The 22,164-nt window shown below is 41.9% G+C and overlaps 1 protein-coding gene across 1 annotated transcript in view; it reads left to right on the forward strand.

The window, feature by feature from the left end:
- taf2 (TAF2 RNA polymerase II, TATA box binding protein (TBP)-associated factor) overlaps window positions 1–22,164 on the forward strand; it is a 57,989-nt gene that overhangs the window by 20,278 nt on the left and 15,547 nt on the right. Inside the window, exons 9-23 of the mRNA XM_080746042.1 lie at window positions 813–912; window positions 1,652–1,737; window positions 5,848–5,983; window positions 7,047–7,201; window positions 8,077–8,191; window positions 8,488–8,597; window positions 9,227–9,292; window positions 11,020–11,146; window positions 13,024–13,149; window positions 18,815–18,955; window positions 19,129–19,239; window positions 19,319–19,512; window positions 20,383–20,522; window positions 21,085–21,154; window positions 21,789–21,898. Coding sequence (XP_080602168.1) covers window positions 813–912; window positions 1,652–1,737; window positions 5,848–5,983; window positions 7,047–7,201; window positions 8,077–8,191; window positions 8,488–8,597; window positions 9,227–9,292; window positions 11,020–11,146; window positions 13,024–13,149; window positions 18,815–18,955; window positions 19,129–19,239; window positions 19,319–19,512; window positions 20,383–20,522; window positions 21,085–21,154; window positions 21,789–21,898 — 1,787 coding nt within the window. The remainder of the gene's footprint in view (window positions 1–812; window positions 913–1,651; window positions 1,738–5,847; window positions 5,984–7,046; window positions 7,202–8,076; window positions 8,192–8,487; window positions 8,598–9,226; window positions 9,293–11,019; window positions 11,147–13,023; window positions 13,150–18,814; window positions 18,956–19,128; window positions 19,240–19,318; window positions 19,513–20,382; window positions 20,523–21,084; window positions 21,155–21,788; window positions 21,899–22,164) is intronic.

A 22,164-nucleotide genomic window follows, 5' to 3' on the forward strand; every position in this document is an offset into this window, starting at 1 on the left:
TTCACAAAACCACATAATAATACATTTAACAAAAAGTCATAGCGAAATTGCATGAGGAAGGATTCGGCCACAGTAACGTAATCATTGCAGGGATGAGGTGTGTTCACTTACAACTTAGTTACTGGATGTTTGATATTATATTTCACTGGTATATTCACTATTTTTAGTCTTGAGTGTCTGCCCCAACACTCCAAAATGAAACGGCACAGGAAACAAATTGGAAATGTGTTTATTGAAGCTAAGGTTTCTGAAAATATTGTTGTTGCTATATCCAAAATAACTTTGGTGTAGCATTCCTTGAATTCTGGGAATCGCAGTTGTAACAGACAGCCAACAGAGCTGCTGGAGATGTTGCCGGGAAAAAAAGAAAGAAACTAAAATGAATGAGTGCAATTAAAAGTGAAAATGGAACTGCATTTTTTTTATTCTCAATAACAATCAACCTTTTCAACCTTTTTTAAAGTTTGAAAAAAAAAAGAAAAATCGAACAATTACTCACCGCATGGAGACTTGAATTCATGGATATGTTTTTGTCGCATTCCTAAGCCAATACTTTGGTGACCAGCAGTGTTTCCCTATGGAGACACAAAGAGTCTCCTAAAAATTGTGTCTCAGGAATGCGACAAAACTAAAAAATATCCATGAATTCAAGTCTGCATGGAGTGAGAAATTGATCGTTTTGGGGGTGATTCCCTATCCCTTAAAAAATGCATTTGTACTTTAAACTAATCTCTGATTTACAGAGTGATCCATATTTTGTAGCTACGGTGTGTGTAACATGTAACATGTGGTTGTATCCATGTGTCCTACAGGGCTGATGAGTGGGTGCTGAAGGGGATCTCCGGCTACATCTTTGGCCTGTACCTGAAGAAGACCTTTGGAGTCAACGAGTACAGGCACTGGATCAAAGAGGTACTGGAGGTTTTAAGTTGTGTTTGAAGATCGATTGAAGACTTTATTAGAAGTTTGCATAGGAAAGGGTACAGATTCATGACAGTACAGTTCACTCGTTCAAGGTCAACTAAAAGGATACCTCAAAAAAGCATTTGGGCTTGTTTCAATTGGGGTCTTTCTGTCAGAATTACAGACAAATAAAACACAGTACTATGTGAGAATATATATATTTATTTTAATCGGTCGTAAAACACAATGTAAAATAAATGGTATTTACAATACAAAGCCGAGGAGAAGGTAAGCGAGGCCAGAAGAATTAACTTCAAGAACTTGGGAGATGTCGTTCTCAACATGACACTGGACCAGAGTGATCCTGATCAACTATGTTAAGAATCCCAAAAAGAGAAAGCCGATCCCAAAAGATACCTCACCTATATTGTCAATACAAAGGTGCTTCTAAAGCACAGTGTCTATGTAACTATTTGATTCACAGGAAAAAAAGGTTATCAAGTACACTATGATACAACTTCCACAGCATTTCACTTTGGCGTTTCCTTGTTCTGCAGACTGTTCTGCGTTTATTTATTGCCGGAGATGATTTTATTTCATGACATCATGCATGTGGCGGCATGAGCTGTGTTTAGTTGACTTTTGAGGGGACAGATGTGCAGAAAAACCCTGTTATAGTTGGCCAGGGCTTTGGCCACACCGTAAAAAAAAATAAAAACTAAACTAAATGTCTCCCGATGTTCCTTAGGAGTTGGATAAGATCGTGGAATATGAACTGAAGATGGGAGGAGTTCTGTTGCATCCAAGTTTCAGCGGAGGCAAAGAGAAGGACAAGTAAGACCATGAATTGATCTGAAGCCAGTAACTCATCTGGGTTTAGAGAGAGCTAATAAGTAGTAAGTGTAACCAATGTGGGTTTCCAGCCGGTAGAATATGAATCATAACTGAACTGATGGTAAGTCAGTGGGCTGCATTTACGAACTTGGCAAATATGCCTTAAAAATAATGATTTATAAATATAATTATAAGTTGTCCCGATCTTCAGAAAGTCTATAAGGTCAAATATATGTTTTGGCTCTTGTTAAAAATACATTTATAACACACTGCATTACATCCTTGCCAGCTAACCGCACCACTAAAGACTTTAAAATATAGGCATATAACTTCTCATGGCATATTATCCCGTGAGAAGCTATGTCTGTATTTTTATGTCTCTGGTATGAGTAGTGACTAACTTGCAGACAGAACGTTTTCAGGACCCCCAAATTGACACTTATTATTCCACAGCCCCCATGTGAAAAGAGACGCCAGATTTTTACGGCTCTATAGCAGTGATTCTTAACCATTTTAATTTCAAGGACCCCCAGTTTGAATGCATTAGGCTACGGACCCCCATTTAATGGTATTTATATCTCTGAGATCCGAATTTACAGTATATTGTAAAATCGACGTTTATGTAACTCAGAGAAAGGGTCCATTTGGTTCCATAAGTTCTCTCTCTGAGTTACAGATGAAGCTATTCACCATTTTCAGATGTTATTTGTCATAAATCCATTGCTGTCTCTCAACTCATTTTGCCAGTACTTAGACAGGGGTCCGTACGCTGCATGTCAAATTCATAATAACTTCAAAACTTTTTTTTTTTGAATGATGGTGAGAGTGCAGCGTGGCAGTAGAGCTCAAAGCCATTTGAGAGAGTTGACGGGGTTTTGCGTGTGTTCACGGAGGAAAGAGACTTTCTTTGGCGGGGCAAGAAAGAACCTTTAGAATGAGACATGCCCACACACAGAGCAAAGATTCAGTAGTTCTACATTAACTCATTAACTGCCAAAAACGTGAATCCCTTAAAAATCCCGTTGTACCACCCTGCCACGCCCGTGAATCCCGTAAATAAAAAAAAAAAAAAAAAAAAAAATCTTTTTTTTTTTTTTTTTTTTTTTTTTTTTCAAAAAATTTTTTTTGGACCCCAAAAACGTTAGTAGGCATGATAGCGATCGCGAAATTGCTTGTTTAACCCCCATACAACCCCCATACAACTCAGGTAGCAGACCTCCAAGCTCACAACAGTGTAAAACATAATGGCTGCTATCTCATGAATGCCTGAACGGATTTCCATTCGGATTTTTTTGTTTGAAAGCTGTGAGCAATGTGGACACACGTGGTGCATTATCTAGGCATGGGTGTGCATGATCCGTGCACTATGAATTACATGGAAGTCTATGGAGACGAATGGCAGTTAAAGAGTACGAAGGTATTGTTAAATGGCAGCATATGAGTTAAGCACCCAGCTCTGTTTTCTGCCTGTCCACAGTTGAACTACGTCCATATTGGGTATGTTGTCAACAGCTTGGCTCATTGCTCATAAACCTGGGTATACTGATGAGGTTAGCGCGCTAGTGGAGGGGAAGGAAGGAGTTGTAGATATGTGGAGTGACAGAGTGAGTGCTGAGATATTATGTTTGGATCGTTAACTTTTTTTTCCCTTCAGTTGTACCTACAATAGTATGAATGAACCAGTAAGATGCCCTAAAGGCGAGAAGCGACCTCGCCCTTTAGCGCTGAAACATCAATACGGCACAGTTAAGAAGCAGGAGTTAAACTACTAGTAAGACACCTGAGGGTGGAATGCGACCTCAGGGTGACATGCAACCTCGCCCTAAAGGGCGAGGTCGCGCCAATTCTTGACCATCTGGCCAACCACAGCGTTTCTCTGACGATTCTAGTTGTTGTCATTCTGGGGGGAGTTTGTTCATGTTTTTGTGAGGGTATCAACCCTAGGAGACACGGGGAGAACATGCAAACTCCACACAGAAAGGCCCTATCGCTCACACCCTAGGTTGGGTTGGCGATAGGGCCTTTCTGTGTGGAGTTTGCCTAAACATGGAGATGTGGTACAGAAGGACTCATATATGGGCATAGAAAGTATGTCATGTGACATCACTTCCTGTACAGACAGTCAGACAGACAGCCATTGACTCCGACCTAACAATGGCTACTGTCTATGACGGTAGTTCCATATGACATATTGGACTAGACTATCTCCATATATAGTGTTATCCACATCTCCATGTTAGGACTCATATATGGGCATAAAAAGTATGTCATGTGACATCACTTCCTGTACAGACAGTCAGCCATTGACTGCGGATTAACAATGGCTACTGTCTATGACGGTAGTCCCATATGACATATTGGACTAGACTATCTCCACATATAGTGTTATCCACATCTCCATGTCATCGACATCACTTCCTGTACAGACAGTCAGACAGACAGCCATTGACTCCGGCCTAACAATGGCTACTTTCTATTGGACTGGACTATCTCCATATATAGTGTTATCCACATTTTGTGTAGCCGCCCTGTACAGGAAGTGATGTCACAACTCGCTGACATCACAGAGGATACGGAAGGACATCACAGAGGATACGGAAGGAAGGTCACTCAAGCGACACGGTTCTTCAGAGTATATGCGACCTTCGGTCGCAACTAGTAAGACACCCGAGGGTGGAATGCGACCTCAGGGTGACATGCAAGTCACGCCAATTCTTGACAATCTGGCCAACCACAGCGTTTCTCTGACGATTCTAGTTGTTGTCATTCTGGGGGGAGTTTGTTCATGTTTTTGTGAGGGTATCAACCCTAGGAGACACGGGGAGAACACGCAAACTCCACACAGAAAGGCCCTATCGCTCACACCCTAGGTTATTTCTCCATGTATAGGTCCAAATGCCCAACGTTGAGCTTGACAACGAGACGTTCTTAACACAGCCGCCCCCATATTTACTTTAGAAAATATGTTAAATTCTAAGTACGTTTCGAGTACCGGTTTGATACAAGAGCGAATAAGCACTACACTTCTGGAATCATGTGCGTCGACTTAAAGTTGGATCCAGGCCTAATACTGTCAACGTGTTCTCCACATCTCCATGTTTAGGCCAAACAGATTCGCTCCATTTCTCCATGTATAGGTCCAAATGCCCAACGTTGAGCTTGACAACGAAACCTTTTTAACACAGACGCCCCCATATTTACATATATATATAAAAAGTATGTCATGTGACATCACTTCCTGTACAGACAGTCAGACAGACAGCCATTGACTCCGGCCTAACAATGGCTACTTTCTATGACGGTAGTCCCATATGACATGATGGACTGGACTATCTCCATATATAGTGTTATCCACATTTCGTGTAGCCGCCCTGTACAGGAAGTGATGTCACAACTTACTGACATCACACTGACATCACAGAGAATACGGAAGGACGGTCACGAGGATACGGAAGGTCACTCAAGCGACATGGTTCTTCAGAGTATATGCGACCTTCGGTCGCAATTAATCTGGCTGGTCGATTAATCATTGTGATGTCAGAACAGGTCAGCTATATCCATATCTGGAGTCAGGTCAGATGTAGAGGTATTGGCCAGCTCCATATATGGAGATATCTTGGCCATATATGGAGCATGACATGAGGCGTGACGGACGGACATGATCTGCAGGTTTTAAATAGTAATAATACGACCTACGGTCGCAAACAAAAATCACACCAGTGTGAAGTGAGCGGTGCTGATGACGATGGTAGACCCACATGACTTCTCATCATTGTATTGTCCAATCTGAAAAGGGACGTACGTAATAAAATTTGATGGGCTGTCCATTTTGCATGGACATAACACACATGGACATACATACAAAGCCACTTACTGGAGCAGCTAGCACCGCTCAAAAGAGAGCTTGTTGATTCTCAAATGTTATGCTGTTGCTGGAAAAGTTATCCACTTCTAGCCAATTCAGCAGCATCATGGCCCCCAATTCTTACAGAACATCAGAAGAGTCATAATTTGTGTTAACAAAGGTATTGAACCTGCTATAATCATGCTTTTGGCCTTCAGCATTTCTCCAAAACCAACAACGACATGTTTGTTTCTTTGCCTCCGCAGTCCGACGCCTCACCTCCACTTCTCCATCAAACACCCCCACACCCTGTCCTGGGAGTACTACAAGATGTTCCAGTGCAAGGCCCACCTGGTGATGAGGCTGATAGAGAACCGCATCAGCATGGAGTTCATGTTACAGGTTAACACGGGTTGTTTTTATAACTCAGAAATGCAACTCCGCCAGCGATTTTCATGGATCTTACCTTATTTTGAAAGACCCACAAAAGTCACGGGTGTGACTGACCACCAGGAGTGTACACGCTGTTTGTAACATCCAACGATCATGTCTTCTTTCACCCCTTTAGTTATGGTCCTTTGTACGATTTGGATTATCTCTGGGAGTAGAATCCTAGATAAATCCACTTTTCTGAATTCTCTAGCATTGGTCTGAATGGAAAGCCAGGTCCCCGAATGACTGCATCTCCCGAAGGATCATGGGAAATTGAGTCCCTGCATTACTGCGGGGTGTATCAGGTGGCTGTCTGATATTAAACAATGGAAAGACCAATTACGCGTTTTGGTGTATATGGCAAAAGGTGTTTTGGCATAAATGCCGGCTAAAGTGTTATGATACTATTCTTTACCCTCTAAGGTTATTATTTTAAAAAACGATTTAAAATATAGTGAAAATAAGCCGATCTACAAAGCCTCAAATGAATACCCTGAAACTTCAAAAACAGTATGATCCTTTAGATTTCACACCAAACACTCTTAACACATATGGTGCCAACCCCGAGTTTCCCGAGTTTGTATTGGTACCACCGCTGTGCCAACCCCGAGTTTCCCGAGTTTGGGCCGTTTTTGAAGAATTTCTTTTTTTTTTTTTTTTTTTTTATGTTTTTTGGACCTCCAGAAATGTATTAGGCATGATCGCGATCGCGAAATTGCATGTTTAACCCCCATACCAACCCATTCTTTCAAACATGGCAGCCATGTTTGTTTACATCTGAAGAAAACATAATGGCTGATAAATCATGAATGCCTGAACGGATTTCCAAGCGGATTTTTTTGTTTGAAAGCTGTGAACAGTGTGCACACACGTGGTGCATCATCTAGGCATGGGCGTGCACGATCCGTGCACTATAAATTACATGGAAGTCTATGGAGACCATGGCATCGCGGGACATTGAAGAGAAAAAATCATAGCAACATAAGTGTTAAGCATCCGTGTGTTTTCTTATGCGCTGCCTGTGCTCTCTCAGGTGTTCAACAAACTGCTGAGCCTGGCCAGTACGGCCTCCTCCCAGAAGTACCAGAGTCACATGTGGAGCCAGATGCTGGTCTCTACCCACGGCTTCCTCAAATCCATCTCCAACGTCTCTGGCAAAGACATCGCCCCCCTCATCAAACAATGGGTGTATCCTAACATCTAGTCATTCTGTCGAGAGTGTAAGATAAGTGGTTGTGCAGATACTGTGTTAGATACAAGGTAGAAGACGTGGCACTACTGTACAGTACTCATTGGTGTGTTTATAAGTGTCGTTTTATATATTTAAAGTTGTACTATGTAACTTTTTTTATAAAACAAATCTTAAAATTCTCCTAACTATTAAATCACAAAAGTTTTAGAAGATCCGCGCCGTGAATTTCAGCCTGTAAAGCCTTCTCTGTATGTAAACTGAGATCCTTGCCGTGGACCGGATCTCGCGCCAAAATTGCGTCATCACACTACCGGCCAATCACAGCGAGGGTTATACAACTGCCGGCCAATCACAGCGCATCTTGAAGTGGGGTCGCTATGGCAGCCATATTTGTTGTCGCCCGTTTGTACCATCCCTTCTCTAGGTAATTTCGCCTACCAGGCAGGGTGAAGGAGTCCGTATCTCTGGAATTACTGAACGCACAGGAACAAGGGACCCCTTAAAAGATAGATCTCAGCGAGGTGGAGGCAGACGCGGGGGTCTGAAGGTACGAAAAACGTCCGAAAGACGCGGACGCGACCGCGGTTTGCTATAGGGCTAATGACCACTAGTTGGGCATCTTACACAGTATGGCTTTAAGTTACTATAAGCCAAATATTAACTCATTTACTGCCACCATTAAAATTCGACTTTGGTAGTTCCCTGACACACTCTTTTATGTTTTTCTTACCTTTTAAGATGTCACTTTTGGCTCATGGAGCACATACTGTGTAGACTCTCCTGTTAAATCGTTGAAATGAGCAACCCCAATGATACCAGTCTTGCTGACACTCTGATATAGATCTTATTAGCCTTAATGCCGTGATACCAGAGACCAGAGTTCTGTGGTGAAGTTTTTCGGCAGTTTTGCCTTCAACAGGAAGAGGAATGTCCTGGAGCTGGAGATCCGACAGGACTACACCTCGTCGGGAACTCAGAAATATGTGGTAAGAATCCCTGTTCTGTGTGTTCTTATAACACACACACACACACACACACACACACACACACACACACACACACACACACACACACACACACACACAGAGGCAGAGTACTTTATATTTGTGTTTGTAGGGGTGTCTTTGTGTTCAATAGCATTACCAAAGCAAATCATTCTTAACAATTTACAAGTTTGCTGACTGCAGACGCAGGCAAAGATTGGCCAAAATAAACATTAAGGTTTATCGATGATCTACAAATCTAACATAACAGTCATGTACTGTATATCTTTTCCCCCCAGGGTCCCATAAAGGTCACGGTGCAGGAGTTGGACGGATCGTTCAACCACACTCTGCAGATAGAGGAGAACAGCCTCAAGCATGACATCCCCTGTCATTCCAAGAGCAGACGGTAAAAACACCAGTGGAAATCTATCTCTGTCTTTTATCCTTGTCTGTCGTCACATATTATTCCAGTGGCCCGGGGGTATGTGCCCCATGCTCATAATTTGTTTGAGGGGGCACTAACCTGTAGTGACAGTTTTTGGCCGCGTGTAGCAGTTAACCACTGTATTCAACTTTGAAACTCTCGTGACCGTTTGCCCAAATAAAATGCTGATGGTTTAGTAGTCCATTGGCTCTGGTAAAATGAACGTTTTTATTACTACTCTGGCATAGCCCCTTTGCAGGCTTTTGGAGGACCTACATAATACCTCTGCACCAGCTCCACAAACTCCTCAGTCACGGTCAAAGATGCACCAGCACAGAAATAGTGTTGCGCGAAGCTATTATTCATATAATTACCCACATGGATAATTGCAATCGGACATAAAAACAAGGGCAAATTGCACTCAGCTGCTAAATGTATGGGCATGCTTGCGCTGTGATATCATAAGCAATAGCACAACATCTTTTGTGAATCGGACCGGAGACATGGCAGATTTCAGTTGCAAGTGATGTGTAAATTGTGGCGCTATCAAATTGATGCTCACGATTTTACTGTGCAGATCAACATGTTCTTGTTGGTTTTCTGTTTACTAGCAACAAGAAGAAGAAGATCCCTCTGATGAATGGAGAGGAGGTCGACATGGACCTCTCAGCCATGGAGTAAGACTCAAGAACTTGTTTTATTTTCCATGTCTGTTGGTTGTGTGACTGTGATCTGGAGTGACAGACTAGAGCTAGGGGTCAACGTCCAGGTTTGATGATGTCATCTCTATTTGCCAGTGTAAATCCTGTTCATCTCATGAAGAATGTTGTGACTGTAGCTCTCGTCTGGCATGGGCATCGTTTCAGTCCTGTGATGCAGGAGACTAATTTAACCCATTTAGGCCTAGAATTATTGAATGCTTTAACTATTTGAAAAATAGCAGATATGCAAGCTCACAGCGCGGCACCGAGTGCCGCGCTGTGAGCTTGTAGATCTGCTATTTTTGAAAAATCAAGATTTATTTTGCAGTCTTTGAATATATCTATTTAAAAGCGAACATTTGTCACTCAAATATCTGCTTCTGGGGGGTCCCTGGAACAACATATTTTGAGATGGGAGTCCGTGGCCAAATACCTGTAATTTTGGGGGTCCTTGACAACTAAAGGTTTGAGAACCCCTGATTTAGAGGAAGGATTTAGAAGTCGGGTCAAAGATGGGGTCAAAGATATTCAAAGACTTGCACACATTTTCACGATTTTTCAAAAATAGCAGATCTACCAGCTCGCAGCGCGGCACTCGGTGCCGCGCTGTGAGCTTGTATATCTGCTATTTTTCAACAGTTAAAGCATAAAATAATGGTTAAAGTGGTTAAAATCTAACGCGACTCGGGCACGTTCCAGGTATTTGAGGGTTAATTTGGCTTGAGAAAACAAGTGCACACTGTACACAGTAGTACACAGTCAAGCTGAACCGTATACAGCAATACTAGAGTCTTAAAAAAGATTGAAAAAGATCGCAGCGCGACGCGTTGTGAGCTTGTAGATCGGCTATTTTCAGCCTGCAACCAAGCGTGAAATAAGGTGTTACGCCGCCATCAAGGCCTGCCAAAAATAAATCTAGACTAAAACTAAAACTTTTCAGATGACTAAAATGTGACTAAAACTAAATTAAAATGTATTCAAGAGAATATGAATCAAATCAAATGTTGTTGTCAAAATCAAACTGCTAGTAGCTAATCGGGTGTTGAACTTGTGGTTGCAGCATCTAGGTTCCATCCCGGGAACAGACTTGTGTTTCTGTTGAAGTAAAATGCCAAAAATAAATCACACTTGTGTGAACTGAGCGGTGGAGGCTGCACGTGTGTGTGTGTGTGTGTGTGTGTGTGTGTGTGTGTGTGTGTGTGTGTGTGTGTGTGTGTGTGTGTGTGTGTGTGTGTGTGTGTGTGTGTGTGTGTGTGTGTGTGTGTGTGTGTGTGTGTGTGTGTGTGTGTGTCAGAAAAGGTACTGCAGGCTACATATAGACAGACACGGACAGACGCATACCCACACACACGGCCACGTATAGGAGACGGTGTGACCACCGCTCAAAAAGATGACCCATGTGGGGCGGCATAGCTCAGGGGTAGAGAACCGTTATTAGAACACGAAGGGTTCCCAGTTCGAATCCGGGCTCCCCCTGAGTTAATGTCGAAGGGTCCTTGGGCAAGACTCTGAACCCCACATTGCTCCCGGTGAGCAGGTTGGTGCCTTGCATGGTTTCCTCCGCCACCGGTGTATGAATGTGTGCGTGAATGGGTGAATGTAATGCACAATCTCTGTAAAGCGCTTTGGATAAAAGCGCTATATAAATGCACCATTTACCATTTTACCCATGAGGGGGTTGTTCTTCTCTCCTTCCTGAGCAGTGCAGACTCCCCCCTCCTGTGGATCCGTATAGACCCAGACATGTCCATTCTGAGGAAGGTGGAGTTTGAGCAGGCCGACTTCATGTGGCAGTACCAGCTCCGCTTCGAGAGGGACGTGGTGGCACAGGTGGGCTGTTTAATGGTCTCAGAACCAAAACACCATTCAGTTAGAACACATTACTATTATAAACTGGATTATTTTGTAGACTCACAAAGGCATCCCACTACTTGGCCCGGGACGATAGTTGCATTTTGCGCTGTTTTTTTTTTTTTTTTCCTCTACTGCAGGGGTCTTCAACGTTTTCAGGTCAAGGACCCCTTAGTTGAGAGAGAGATGAAGCATGGACCCCCACAACCTTTTCATAGATTCCATATAGTTTCATTGTTTGACAGCACGATCATCATTGTATTTTGGGTTCATGTCAATTTGTGTGTTCAGATATTTAACCACTTGAACCGCCAATACTTAATAAACTTGACCTTTCACTCTGTACTTAGTCTGCCCTTTTCCCCTCTACACCAAAGCTCTTTGCCGAAAATAGCCGATCTACAAGCTGTGAGCTTGTAGATCTGCTATTTTTGGCTAAAGTTCTCTGGACACTATAGGGTTCAAGTGGTTAATATAAAAAAGGAGAAAAAATCTTTCTATCACTCAAAGATTTGGAGGACCCCCTGTTGTAACTCTGAGGACCCCCTAGGGGTCCCGTATCCCCTGTTGAAGACCCCTGCTCTACTGTTAGGGGAATAGAATAGAGTTTTCTAAACTCTGACCAGCCTGGTGTCAATACCTTTTTGGGGTTTCTGATCTGGTCGGGAGCTGAAATAACTTTTTAAATACATTTTGCAGTAAAGGTCAGTCGGCCGGAACCACTGACAGGAACCACCAGTGCCGTGCTCCTCCAAAATGATTCCCCTAGTTTAAAATTGGTTTAAATTGGTTTAATCATTTCATTTCTTTTGGTATAGTAATGGTTTGGTATGTTCATCTTAATCTTTTATTCTAAATTGTAGCGCGACTAGAGAGAATAAACTAATTGATTTGCTTGTAGAATGTAGATCTGCTATTTTTGAAAAACTTTTTTTGAAAACTTAAAAAAAAAGAAAAAGATTAGTGGTTCTCAAACCCCCAAGGGCCCCCAAAATTATAGGTAGGGACCGTGGACCCCCATCTCAAAATATGTTGTTCCAGGGACCCCCAGTAGCAAAGACTTGAGTTACAAAGGTTTGCTTTGAAAATGATATATTCAAAGATTCGCACACATTTCTATGATTTTTCAAGAATGGCAGATCTACTAGCTTGCAGTATGGCACTTGGTGCCGCGCTGTGGGCTTTTATATCTGCAATTTTGTTTAAATAGCTAAAGCATAAAATAATGGTAAAAGCGTGTCAAGTCTTAACGCGACCCAGGTCTTAACCCATTTAGGCCTAGAATTATTGAATGCTTTAACCAGTGAAAAATAGCAGATATACAAGCTCACAGCGCGGCACCGAGTGCCGCGCTGCAAGCTTGTAGATCTGCTATTTTTGAAAAAGTCGTGAAAATGTGTGCAAATCTGTGAATATTATGTATTTTCAAAGCGAACGTTTGTAACTCAAATTTTGCTTCTGGGTGGTCCCTAGAACTATATATTTTGAGATGCGGGTCCGTGGCCAAATAAATATCAGTTTGGGGGTCCTTCACATGAAAAGGTTTGAGAACCACTGACATAGTAGTCTCTCAAGAACAGACTAACTGAGCTCCAGTTAAGTGAAAAGGACCTTTTCTTTGACGATAGCTAGCCAGATTGCTGACGTAGAAACATGGGTTTTTCAAAAAATCTTAGAAGGATTCAAAAGACAGTTATAGAATCTAATTTTCACGTTTTTTCAAAAATAGCAGATCTACAAGCTTGCAGCGCGGCACTCGGTGCCGCGCTGTGAGCTTGTATATCTGCTATTTTTAATAGTTTTTCAATAGTTAAAGCATAAAATAATAATTTTTTGTGCCATATGTGATTCCCCAGGAGGAGGCCATCGCGGCGCTGGAGAAGTTCCCTACTCCTGCGTCCCGGCTGGCTCTGACCGACGTCCTGGAACACGAACAGTGTTTCTACAAAGTCCGCATGCAGGCCTGCTTCTGTCTCGCCAAGGTAAAGGAAAACCAAAAATCTGTGAATGTCTGTAATACGTCTGTTTGTCTACATCTGTCTTTGAGTGTGTGGAGGACCGCACTGAATGTGTGTGACTGTGTGCTGAGTGTTAAAGGAACTAGGTGATGCACACATCCTTTCCAAGTGCTGGTGCTGGGCTCAGTTCGACATAGAAGTTCAAAAATAGAAGTCTTCATATTTAGTCGGTCAGAGTTATATTCTTTTTAAAGGAGTAGTTCACCCCCAAAATGACTTTTTTTCTATTGATTAGTCACGCCATGGAGAGTAGAGTTCAATAATATTTTTAGTTTTTGTCACATTCCTAAGACAAAAATGTGATGACAATAAATTTACCCCCATCCGGGGTAAATTTACTCGAATCAAATTTTTGTCTGTGACAAAAACCAAAAAATATTATTGAACTCTACTCTCCATGGCGTGGCTAATCAATAGAAAAAAAGTCATTTTGGGGGTGAACTACTCCTTTAATCCTGTGTGCTGAGTGTTGCCTGAAATGTCTTTTATCTGTCTGTCTTAGGGATGGCCAAATGGAGACATTTTCTTAACCGATAACCGTAAGGCCTTATCAGTTAAATAACCGTCAAGGAATGTGTTCAAAAAATTCACTATTTTAACGATTAAAACAGATTTTTAACCTGTTTTTCCCCATAAAGTACCATATTTACACATTAAAAACAATACAACTAGGAGAAACAAGAATACAAATGTTTTCTATAAGAAATGTGTTTTTTGCAAAGAAATGGTAGGATTTAAAGAATCACTCTGTAATGTGACGCGGCTGTGTGCAGCAGCAGCAATGGCTCGCACGTCGCTTCAAGTAGATCGAGACTCTCCCCCCGCTCCTCTGAGTTTGTTGTGCAGAGCAATAACTTCCAATCGTATGACTTTTGGAATGGTTGAAACTGAAATCGGATAAGAAACTTGGTGTTCATTTCAGTCATTTTCTTCTCTCTCGCCCGTGTTTTGTGTGTGCTGATGAAGCGATCATTGCTGCTCTGTGAGCTGTGTGTTATTTTCGCATAGCCTACTCTGTAACCAGACGGCTGATTTAATGTTCCGCTCATCATCATTATGTAACAAGATTAGAAAGTTGTGTTTTAAGCTCTGGGATTCAATTCGACGCGTGACGGGTTCTGTTTTGGAAAATCCAATTGGAGCATTTGTTTCCTGATGAACAAGTCAGCGTGTACGATTCCAAATCAAGCGTCGCAGACTCGCAGTTGCATGCATGCATGGATGTTACACAGACATTGGTGTCCAGGGTTTACACAGAAATGTGTGACCGCAGCGCGTATATTTGCATCGTTGATGACTTGATGTTGCACAGACATTAGTGTACGGAGCTTTTGGTGTGACACATCTTTTTTTTTTCACCATTAACCGTTAGTGCTTACCGTTAAGCAATTTCTTAACAGTTAAACGGTAACGGATAACCGTTGGCCATCCCTAGTCTGTCTGTGTGCGGGTTCGTCTGTCTCCCATTTATGCCCATATACATCATCAACATCAGTGTTGTATTTGTGATATAATATTTGGCGGGACGCTATTTTAATAACGTCACACGCACGTCGCTTAACACCTACCTATCTACAGGAGTTAGCTGGGCAATTGATATGCATCCATGGTCTTCCCTATGTTAATGGAGGCTTTGTGACACTACAGCTTTTGTAAACGCTGTTGATTTGTGAACTTAAGTGTTGTTTCACATCGATGCATGTCTGTGCGCTTGCTCAAAAAGTTTCGGGACAGCATGTACACGTTTGACACGACCAATACAGCAATGTTCTTTTTCAAGTATAAAGTTGTAACATATGTAATTTCTTTGTATATTTTGGTTATGCGTCATATCTACCATGTGCAACTTCAAAGCCTGAAAGCCAAACAGAAGTGCAATTGTCAACGACAAAAACACAATTAAATTGTTAATCGCAATTATTTGAGTGACAATTAATCATCATGTAAAATATCATAATCGTGACAGCCCTATCAACCTCCATATTTAGTCGGTCGGTCATATGGTAGAATAAGATCAAATCTGAGCCCCATTGTAAAACAAAGTGAAAGTTTAACATAGAAAAGGGGTACAACATATGTATGTGAATATATTTAGTGGGATTCCATGTCAGCCACTGACGTTGTGCCCAAGAAATCTGTCGCTGATCTGTCAGCAGTTTGCGAGATTAGCGAGCTCTGGACAGACTCTTAGCCTCTCTCTGAGCCACGTCTGACTGAATTGAACATGACCCCCTCGCTTTGTATCCAACTCTTCCTGTTCCTCTCGCAAAATTACTTCATTAATTACAACAAAATGCGGTTCCTTTCAAACGATAATGTGAATTCGGTTACAGTTGAAGTACTTCAACATCAACATATTAGCTACCACCCAGCTAGGCCACCCACCAACCTTTGCCCACACTTTAAAAAAAAAAAAGAAAGAAGAAAAACCTCAAGTGAATAATTGTGTTCTCTGACTCCAGGAAAACCTATTCTGTGGATTTGGTATATATATTCTAACCTTAATCCTGCTGGATTTCCCCCTTTTTCGAGTTCCACCTGAACCAATATTTTCACAACATGACAAACTGAACGGAGGTCGAGATGGCAGCGTCTCAGTGCTTTCATTAAGCTAGTGTGTGTTTGACCACTGAGTCCTCGTGGACTTGGTCTTAATGGCCTTTGGTTCAGGCACGGACCCACACACATTCACGTACATATACACATAAATGCACACACAGTCACACACAATGTTTGACCACAGGATGAAATACTGTAGCGTAATTAACCTTAAAACCACTTGATGGACTGGACTGCATTCTGATTGGTTTGCGTGAGGTTTTCTGCTGGCATGCCATTGGTGGGTTGTGTTGGAAGAATGGAGGCAGGAATGGCCTTAGGGAGGAAAACATAAGGACATATTAGTACGAAGAACACACAATGAGTAGACGCACAATAACACACTTAACGAATACTCAAACAACACAAGTCTTCACATGTGCGGGCATAAACTACTCAGTGGTGTAAAGTAACTAAGTACCTAACCTAAGGTTTCTGAAAACCTTCAAATTTGGATTAAAGAAAATAGCAAATACCAATGTGACACAGAGAGCGTCCCTGCCTTAAAGGTAAAAGAATGTCTAGGTAGCAACAGTTCTAAATGGGTTAACGTATTTGTGCTTTACTTGAGTATGTCCAAATTCCAATACTTTTACTTCTACCTGCAGAGGCAAATGTCTGTGTGCGGGTTCTCAGAGGCAAATATTGTACTTCTCTCCTTTGTAGATTTGGATTATTATTACAAAACACACATTAACCACTTCAACCCTGTATACTGTACATTTCGGCCATTTAAAAATAGCCGATCTACAAGCCCACAATGTGTCGCGGTGCGACGCATTGTGGGCTTGTAGAGCTGATGTTTTCAAAAGATTGTTATACATTTGAAAACATGTGAAATGGGACATTCTGCACAATGAGTACTTTATACTTTTGATACTTTAAGTATGTTGAATTCCAGACTTTGTATTTGCTTAACACTTTGCTAGCCGAAATAGAATGGCTTGTTGATAGATTAGCCGTGAAATTTCTATTATTGTATTATTATTATTAATCCTTTTAGGCCTAAAATTATTGGATGCTTTAACTATAAAAAAAAAATAGCAGATAAGCTTGTAGATCTGCTATTTTTGAAAAGTCGTGAAAATATGTGCAAATCTTTGAATATATGTATTTTTTAAGCGAACATTTGTAACTCAAATTTTGCTTCTGGGTGGTCCCTGGAACGAAATATTTTGAGATGGGGGTCCGTGGCCAAATTCATATCATTTTGGGAGTCCTTCACATGAAAAAGTTTGAGAGCCACTGACATGGTAGTCTCTCAAGAACAGACTAACTGAGCTCCAGTTAAGTGAAAAGGACCTTTTCTTTGACGATTGCGAGCCAGATTGCTGACATAGAAACATAGGTTTTTCAAAAAAACCTTACAAGGATTCAAAAGACACTTATAGAATCGGGTCAAAATTCTAATTTTCACGATTTTTCAAAAATAGCAGATCTACCAGCTCGCAGGTGCCACACCGTGAGCTTGTGTATCTGCTATTTTTCAAGAGCTAAAGCATTCAATAAGTCTAGGCCTAAATCAGAGTAATTCTACATTGCAGTATTGATAATTGTGTTTCCTTTTTCCACCGCTGCATGCAAGCATAGAATACTTTGCGTGCATGTCCACGCCCAGGCACATGCACATTCTGCACACTCGTATGGAGAGTCTTAACGGACTACTAGCCTCACCCTCTGTGTTTACATTGCTGAATGGCAACATCCTGTGTCAATGACCCCAAGCCCCCATATTACCACACTGACACAAATCTCCACAATATCCTGTTTAACCCATAGACCACTGGAGCCCCGGTGCCTTATACCTGTGGTAACTGTGTGGTGCTTTTCATACATACATTTACCATTTACCTTTTTTATATTCCAGTTCAGAGTCACTCGTGGCTTGCCCACACATTACATTTAGAATGGATAGAAATTACCTTTATTCATTATTACCGGTAGTCCGGTACTTACCTTTGTGAAATGACACAATTTGAATTGCAAAGAAATGTAATAATGGTTCATATAGCAAACTAGAGCTCTCAACGGGCCTTGAAAACTAAAAACCAAACCGACCCAAGAGAGTTGAAGCCCGATCAAAGCCCTAGTATGAAATCGTTGCTGTCGCCTGTCGTGCACCTGTGGTGAAAATACGTATTGTGAGCTTGTAGATTGCCTATAATCACATTTCTTTGCGATAAAATATTGAGCCCAAGAGTGACCAAACCCGAAGGGGAAAAAATTACGTAGCCTATTGGTTATTGCTAGAAAAGGCTAGCAATTTATTTACGAAGGGAAGAGAGAGAGAGAGAGAGAGAGAGAGAGAGAGAGAGAGAGAGAGAGAGAGAGAGAGAGAGAGAGAGAGAGAGAGTCACATAATACTTATGGTCTTGCATTTAATTAACATCTCGGTTCTGAGGGGAGTCACTGACTGCGGGCAACGCACACACACGCCATTCTCACTAAGTACAGTAGCTAATAAACCTTCTCCATTTCTGTAGCTCTGACCAAGGTTACACACTTTTGTGTTCTTTACATATCTACACATACATTCACACAGGTTTGAAATAGAACCCTGCAACATTATTGCTACACAAAAGCAAACCAGAAGACAGCGAGGTGCTTCTCATGCTTATAGGCTATTGATTTGGAGTGTTATCTATTTGTCTGTCAAAACATTCACTCATTAGTATCAGGGCTCAGCAAAAAGAAAGGAGATATACCAGACTCAACCAATTAGCATAAATGATAGGCCTGGGCTTGTATAGAACTTTGTATGGTGTTGGTTATTAGTGTAACATGGTCAATTTTACATTTCATCAGTGCATTCAGCAGGAACATGAATTTGTAACTGTGCCATGTTTTTCTTCTTTAATGGCAGCAGACTGCTGTCCACTCAACTTGCAGAAGGCAGGCAGAATAGACGTAACCTGTGTCTTAACATAATGTGTGTGTGTGTGTGTGTGTGTGTGTGTGTGTGTGTGTGTGTGTGTGTGTGTGTGTGTGTGTGTGTGTGTGCGTGTGCGTGTGCGTGCGTGCGCTCTTGCAGATAGCCAATGCCATGGTCAGCACATGGCAGGGTCCCCCAGCCATGAAGTCCTTGTTTACCAGAATGTTCTGCTGTAAAAGTTGTCCCAACATCGTCAAAACCAACAACTTTATCACTTTCCAGAGCTACTTTCTACAGAAGGTAAATTCGCACACGCCATTTTTCCCTTTTTTTTTCTTTTTCCTTTTATGCCATCTTTAACCCTAACGCTAAAACTTAACAAGGTCGTAATAAAGACAAACTTGGCTCTTGTTATTCTTTATTCTTTTCACTCGTACTTTTTCATTATGTTCATGTTCCTTTGTGTGTTCTAGACCATGCCAGTTGCCATGGCATTGTTAAGAGACGTCCAGAACCTGTGCCCCAAAGATGTTCTCAATTTTATCCTCGACCTCATCAAGTACAACGACAACCGGAAGAACAAGGTAAAGGTTGACACTAAACAAGCTATGCACTCTCTTTCTTCTCCAATAATAATAATGTTCTCTCTCTCTGCCTCTCCAGTTTTCAGACAACTACTACCGCGCCGATCTGATCGATGCGTTGACCAACTCTCTGACTCCAGCCATCAGCATCAACAACGAAGTGCGGACGGTGGACAATCTGAACGCAGACGTCAGACTCATCCTTGAGGAGATCACAAGATTCCTTAATATGGAGAAACTGCTGCCCAGCTTCCGCAACACCATCACTGTCAGGTATAGTGGAGGCGGGGTGATGTCCTTCTTTGTGTTTGTTTGAGGCGTAATAGAAAGACTATTTGGGGGATTGTTTTACTTGATGAGACAGTAAAGGGGGAAGTAGAAAGTGGAGCAGAGATTGAGGAGATTACATAAAACATGGATCATGAACATAACATCTGTAGATCTGTGCCTACAGTATGCGGTCTACTTGCTAACTTTGAGCCACCAGGAAGGGCAATTTGTATACCAGCGCTTATTTATCTAACTGCAAATGTACATTTGTCAAAGTGAACCATTCCATCCACAGCAGGCACCAAATAGTCCTTAAGTCATGCATCTATATTGTATTAGAGCGGCATGGACCACTGCAGCCGGCTCGCCCCCAGATATTGTAAAATAGTACTGATGGATTATGTACTGTACATGTTGCAACACAGAGCTCCATGACTTTTTGCCAAATACTCCCCTCCAACTTATTGCAGCTTTGAACTGAAAACATCTTTCCAACAATCCCTCCCTCATTACAAAGTTACTGGCCTGCAGTAGGCATATAGTCAGAAATAGAACTTCGCAGAAAAAAAATCGCATCTAGTTCGAAGTGAGCGGTGCTATTTATGAGTTAAATAAGTTTGGCCAATGTGATCCTGGGCGTATAAAGAAACTTTGGGCAATTTGTGCAAAGATGTAGGCCAGATGTAGGCCCGTAAAGTTTGGCCAATCTGACCGTAGGCTTTGGACAAAGCCTGATGTTGGAGCTTAGCTCCTTCCAGGAGCACCGGTAAAAAATCACACCAAGTGTGAAGTGAGCAGTGCTATTTATGAGTTAATTTCATTAAGCGTAATAGAAGATATTTTGTTCTCTCTCCCCGTGCCACTTCTCTACAGCTGTCTGAGGGCTGTGCGTCAGCTACAGAAGAATGGTCACATTCCCAGTGACCCGTCGCTCTTCTTGTCCTACGCAGAGTATGGACACTTTGTGGACGTCCGTGTGGCTGCGCTGGAAGCTCTGGTGGACTATACAAGAGGTGCAATATTTAACCAACAACAACACTTCTCTCACAGATCAGACTGCATGCATTATTCATAACAATTCTCAAATAAAACTAGTCTAGTCTGTCTGTCACTGTCCTACACACACACACACACACACACACACACACACACACACACACACATACACACACACACACACACACATGGCATTCGCATATATACAAACTAGTGACTTGTGTGTCACCGTCCTTAACACACACGCATGTACTGCACATGGTATTCCCATTTGTACAAACCTTTTGTCCCCCTTATTTAATGCACTTGCATAGTGGCACTGTCTAGTGCACGTGCATGCATGTGTGCACCACACATACACAGACTTTTCATTTGTACTACTATAAATAAATGTGCCATCTCTCTCTGTGTGTGTGTGTGTGTGTGTGTGTGTGTGTGTGTGTGTGTGTGTGTGTGTGTGTGTGCGTGTGCGTGTGTGTGTGTGTGTGCGTGTGTGCGTGTGTGTGTGCGCGTGCATGTGCGCGTGCATGTGCTTGTACGTGTGCACGTGTGCTCGTGTGTGTTGGGTTTTTCCTCCAGTTGAGAGGAGTTCAGCAGAGCTGCAGTGGCTTCTCACCATGGTCCAGAATGACCCAGCTCACTATGTCAGGTCAGCACAAACACAACCCTCTCTTCTCTCTCACTGGGCACATTATAGAACCCTGACCTTCTACCACAGTGTACTATCAAATAGTATACTGTAAAAATTAGAGATGTTACCGATCAATCGGCAATGGATCGGATCGGGCCGATCAAAGCATGATCGGCGATAATCGGTGGTTTAGATCAAAAGGTAAATTCACCGATCCGATCCGATCGGTGCATCTGATCAACCAGCCGTTCAGTATGCCCACTTGAGGCCATTTTGGGGTATTGATTTCCACAGTGCTGAAGGAATAATTAGTTACTGCTATGATAATAAATACATAGTAATGCTGGTAAATATCTATAAGGCAAATATATAAATGAATTCATGAGTGAATTAATTAATTAAAGTTAAAACATTAAAATTTAAAAAATATAAATAATATATAAATAATAACTTGATCGGATCGGTGATTGATCGGTATCGGGTGATCAAACTTTTGTGATCGGTGCTCGGTGATCGGTTCCAAAAAACCTGATCGGACCATCCCTAGTAAAAATGTTTTTCAACTTTGGAATTAATAACTGAATAACAAAGGAAATCAAATGCAAGTGCTACATAACGTTCTTCTTCTTTGTTTTCTTTTTTTTTCATCCAGACACAAAATCTTGGGCATGCTGGCCAAGAACCCACCATTCACCAAGGCAACAGACTCCTCTCTCTGTAATGAAGCTCTAGTCGACCAGCTATGGAAGCTCATGAACTCAGGTGAAACACACACACACACACACGCGCGCGCACACACACACACACACACACACACACACACACACACACACACACACACACACACACACACACACACACATCCATTATTTATTTGTTTGCTCTAACAAATTAGATGACTTCAGAGCAAGTCATTCCAACTTAGAGAAGTAATGGATAGATATGTCAGGCTTTTGATGGATAGCTTACATGTCAATATTTTGATTGATATTGTATGTGCTAGTCTTTGATTAATATCTTAGCCATCT

This window comes from Nannobrachium achirus (genome assembly GCF_963921795.1).
Source record: "Nannobrachium achirus genome assembly, chromosome: 2".
NCBI lineage: Eukaryota > Metazoa > Chordata > Actinopteri > Myctophiformes > Myctophidae > Nannobrachium > Nannobrachium achirus.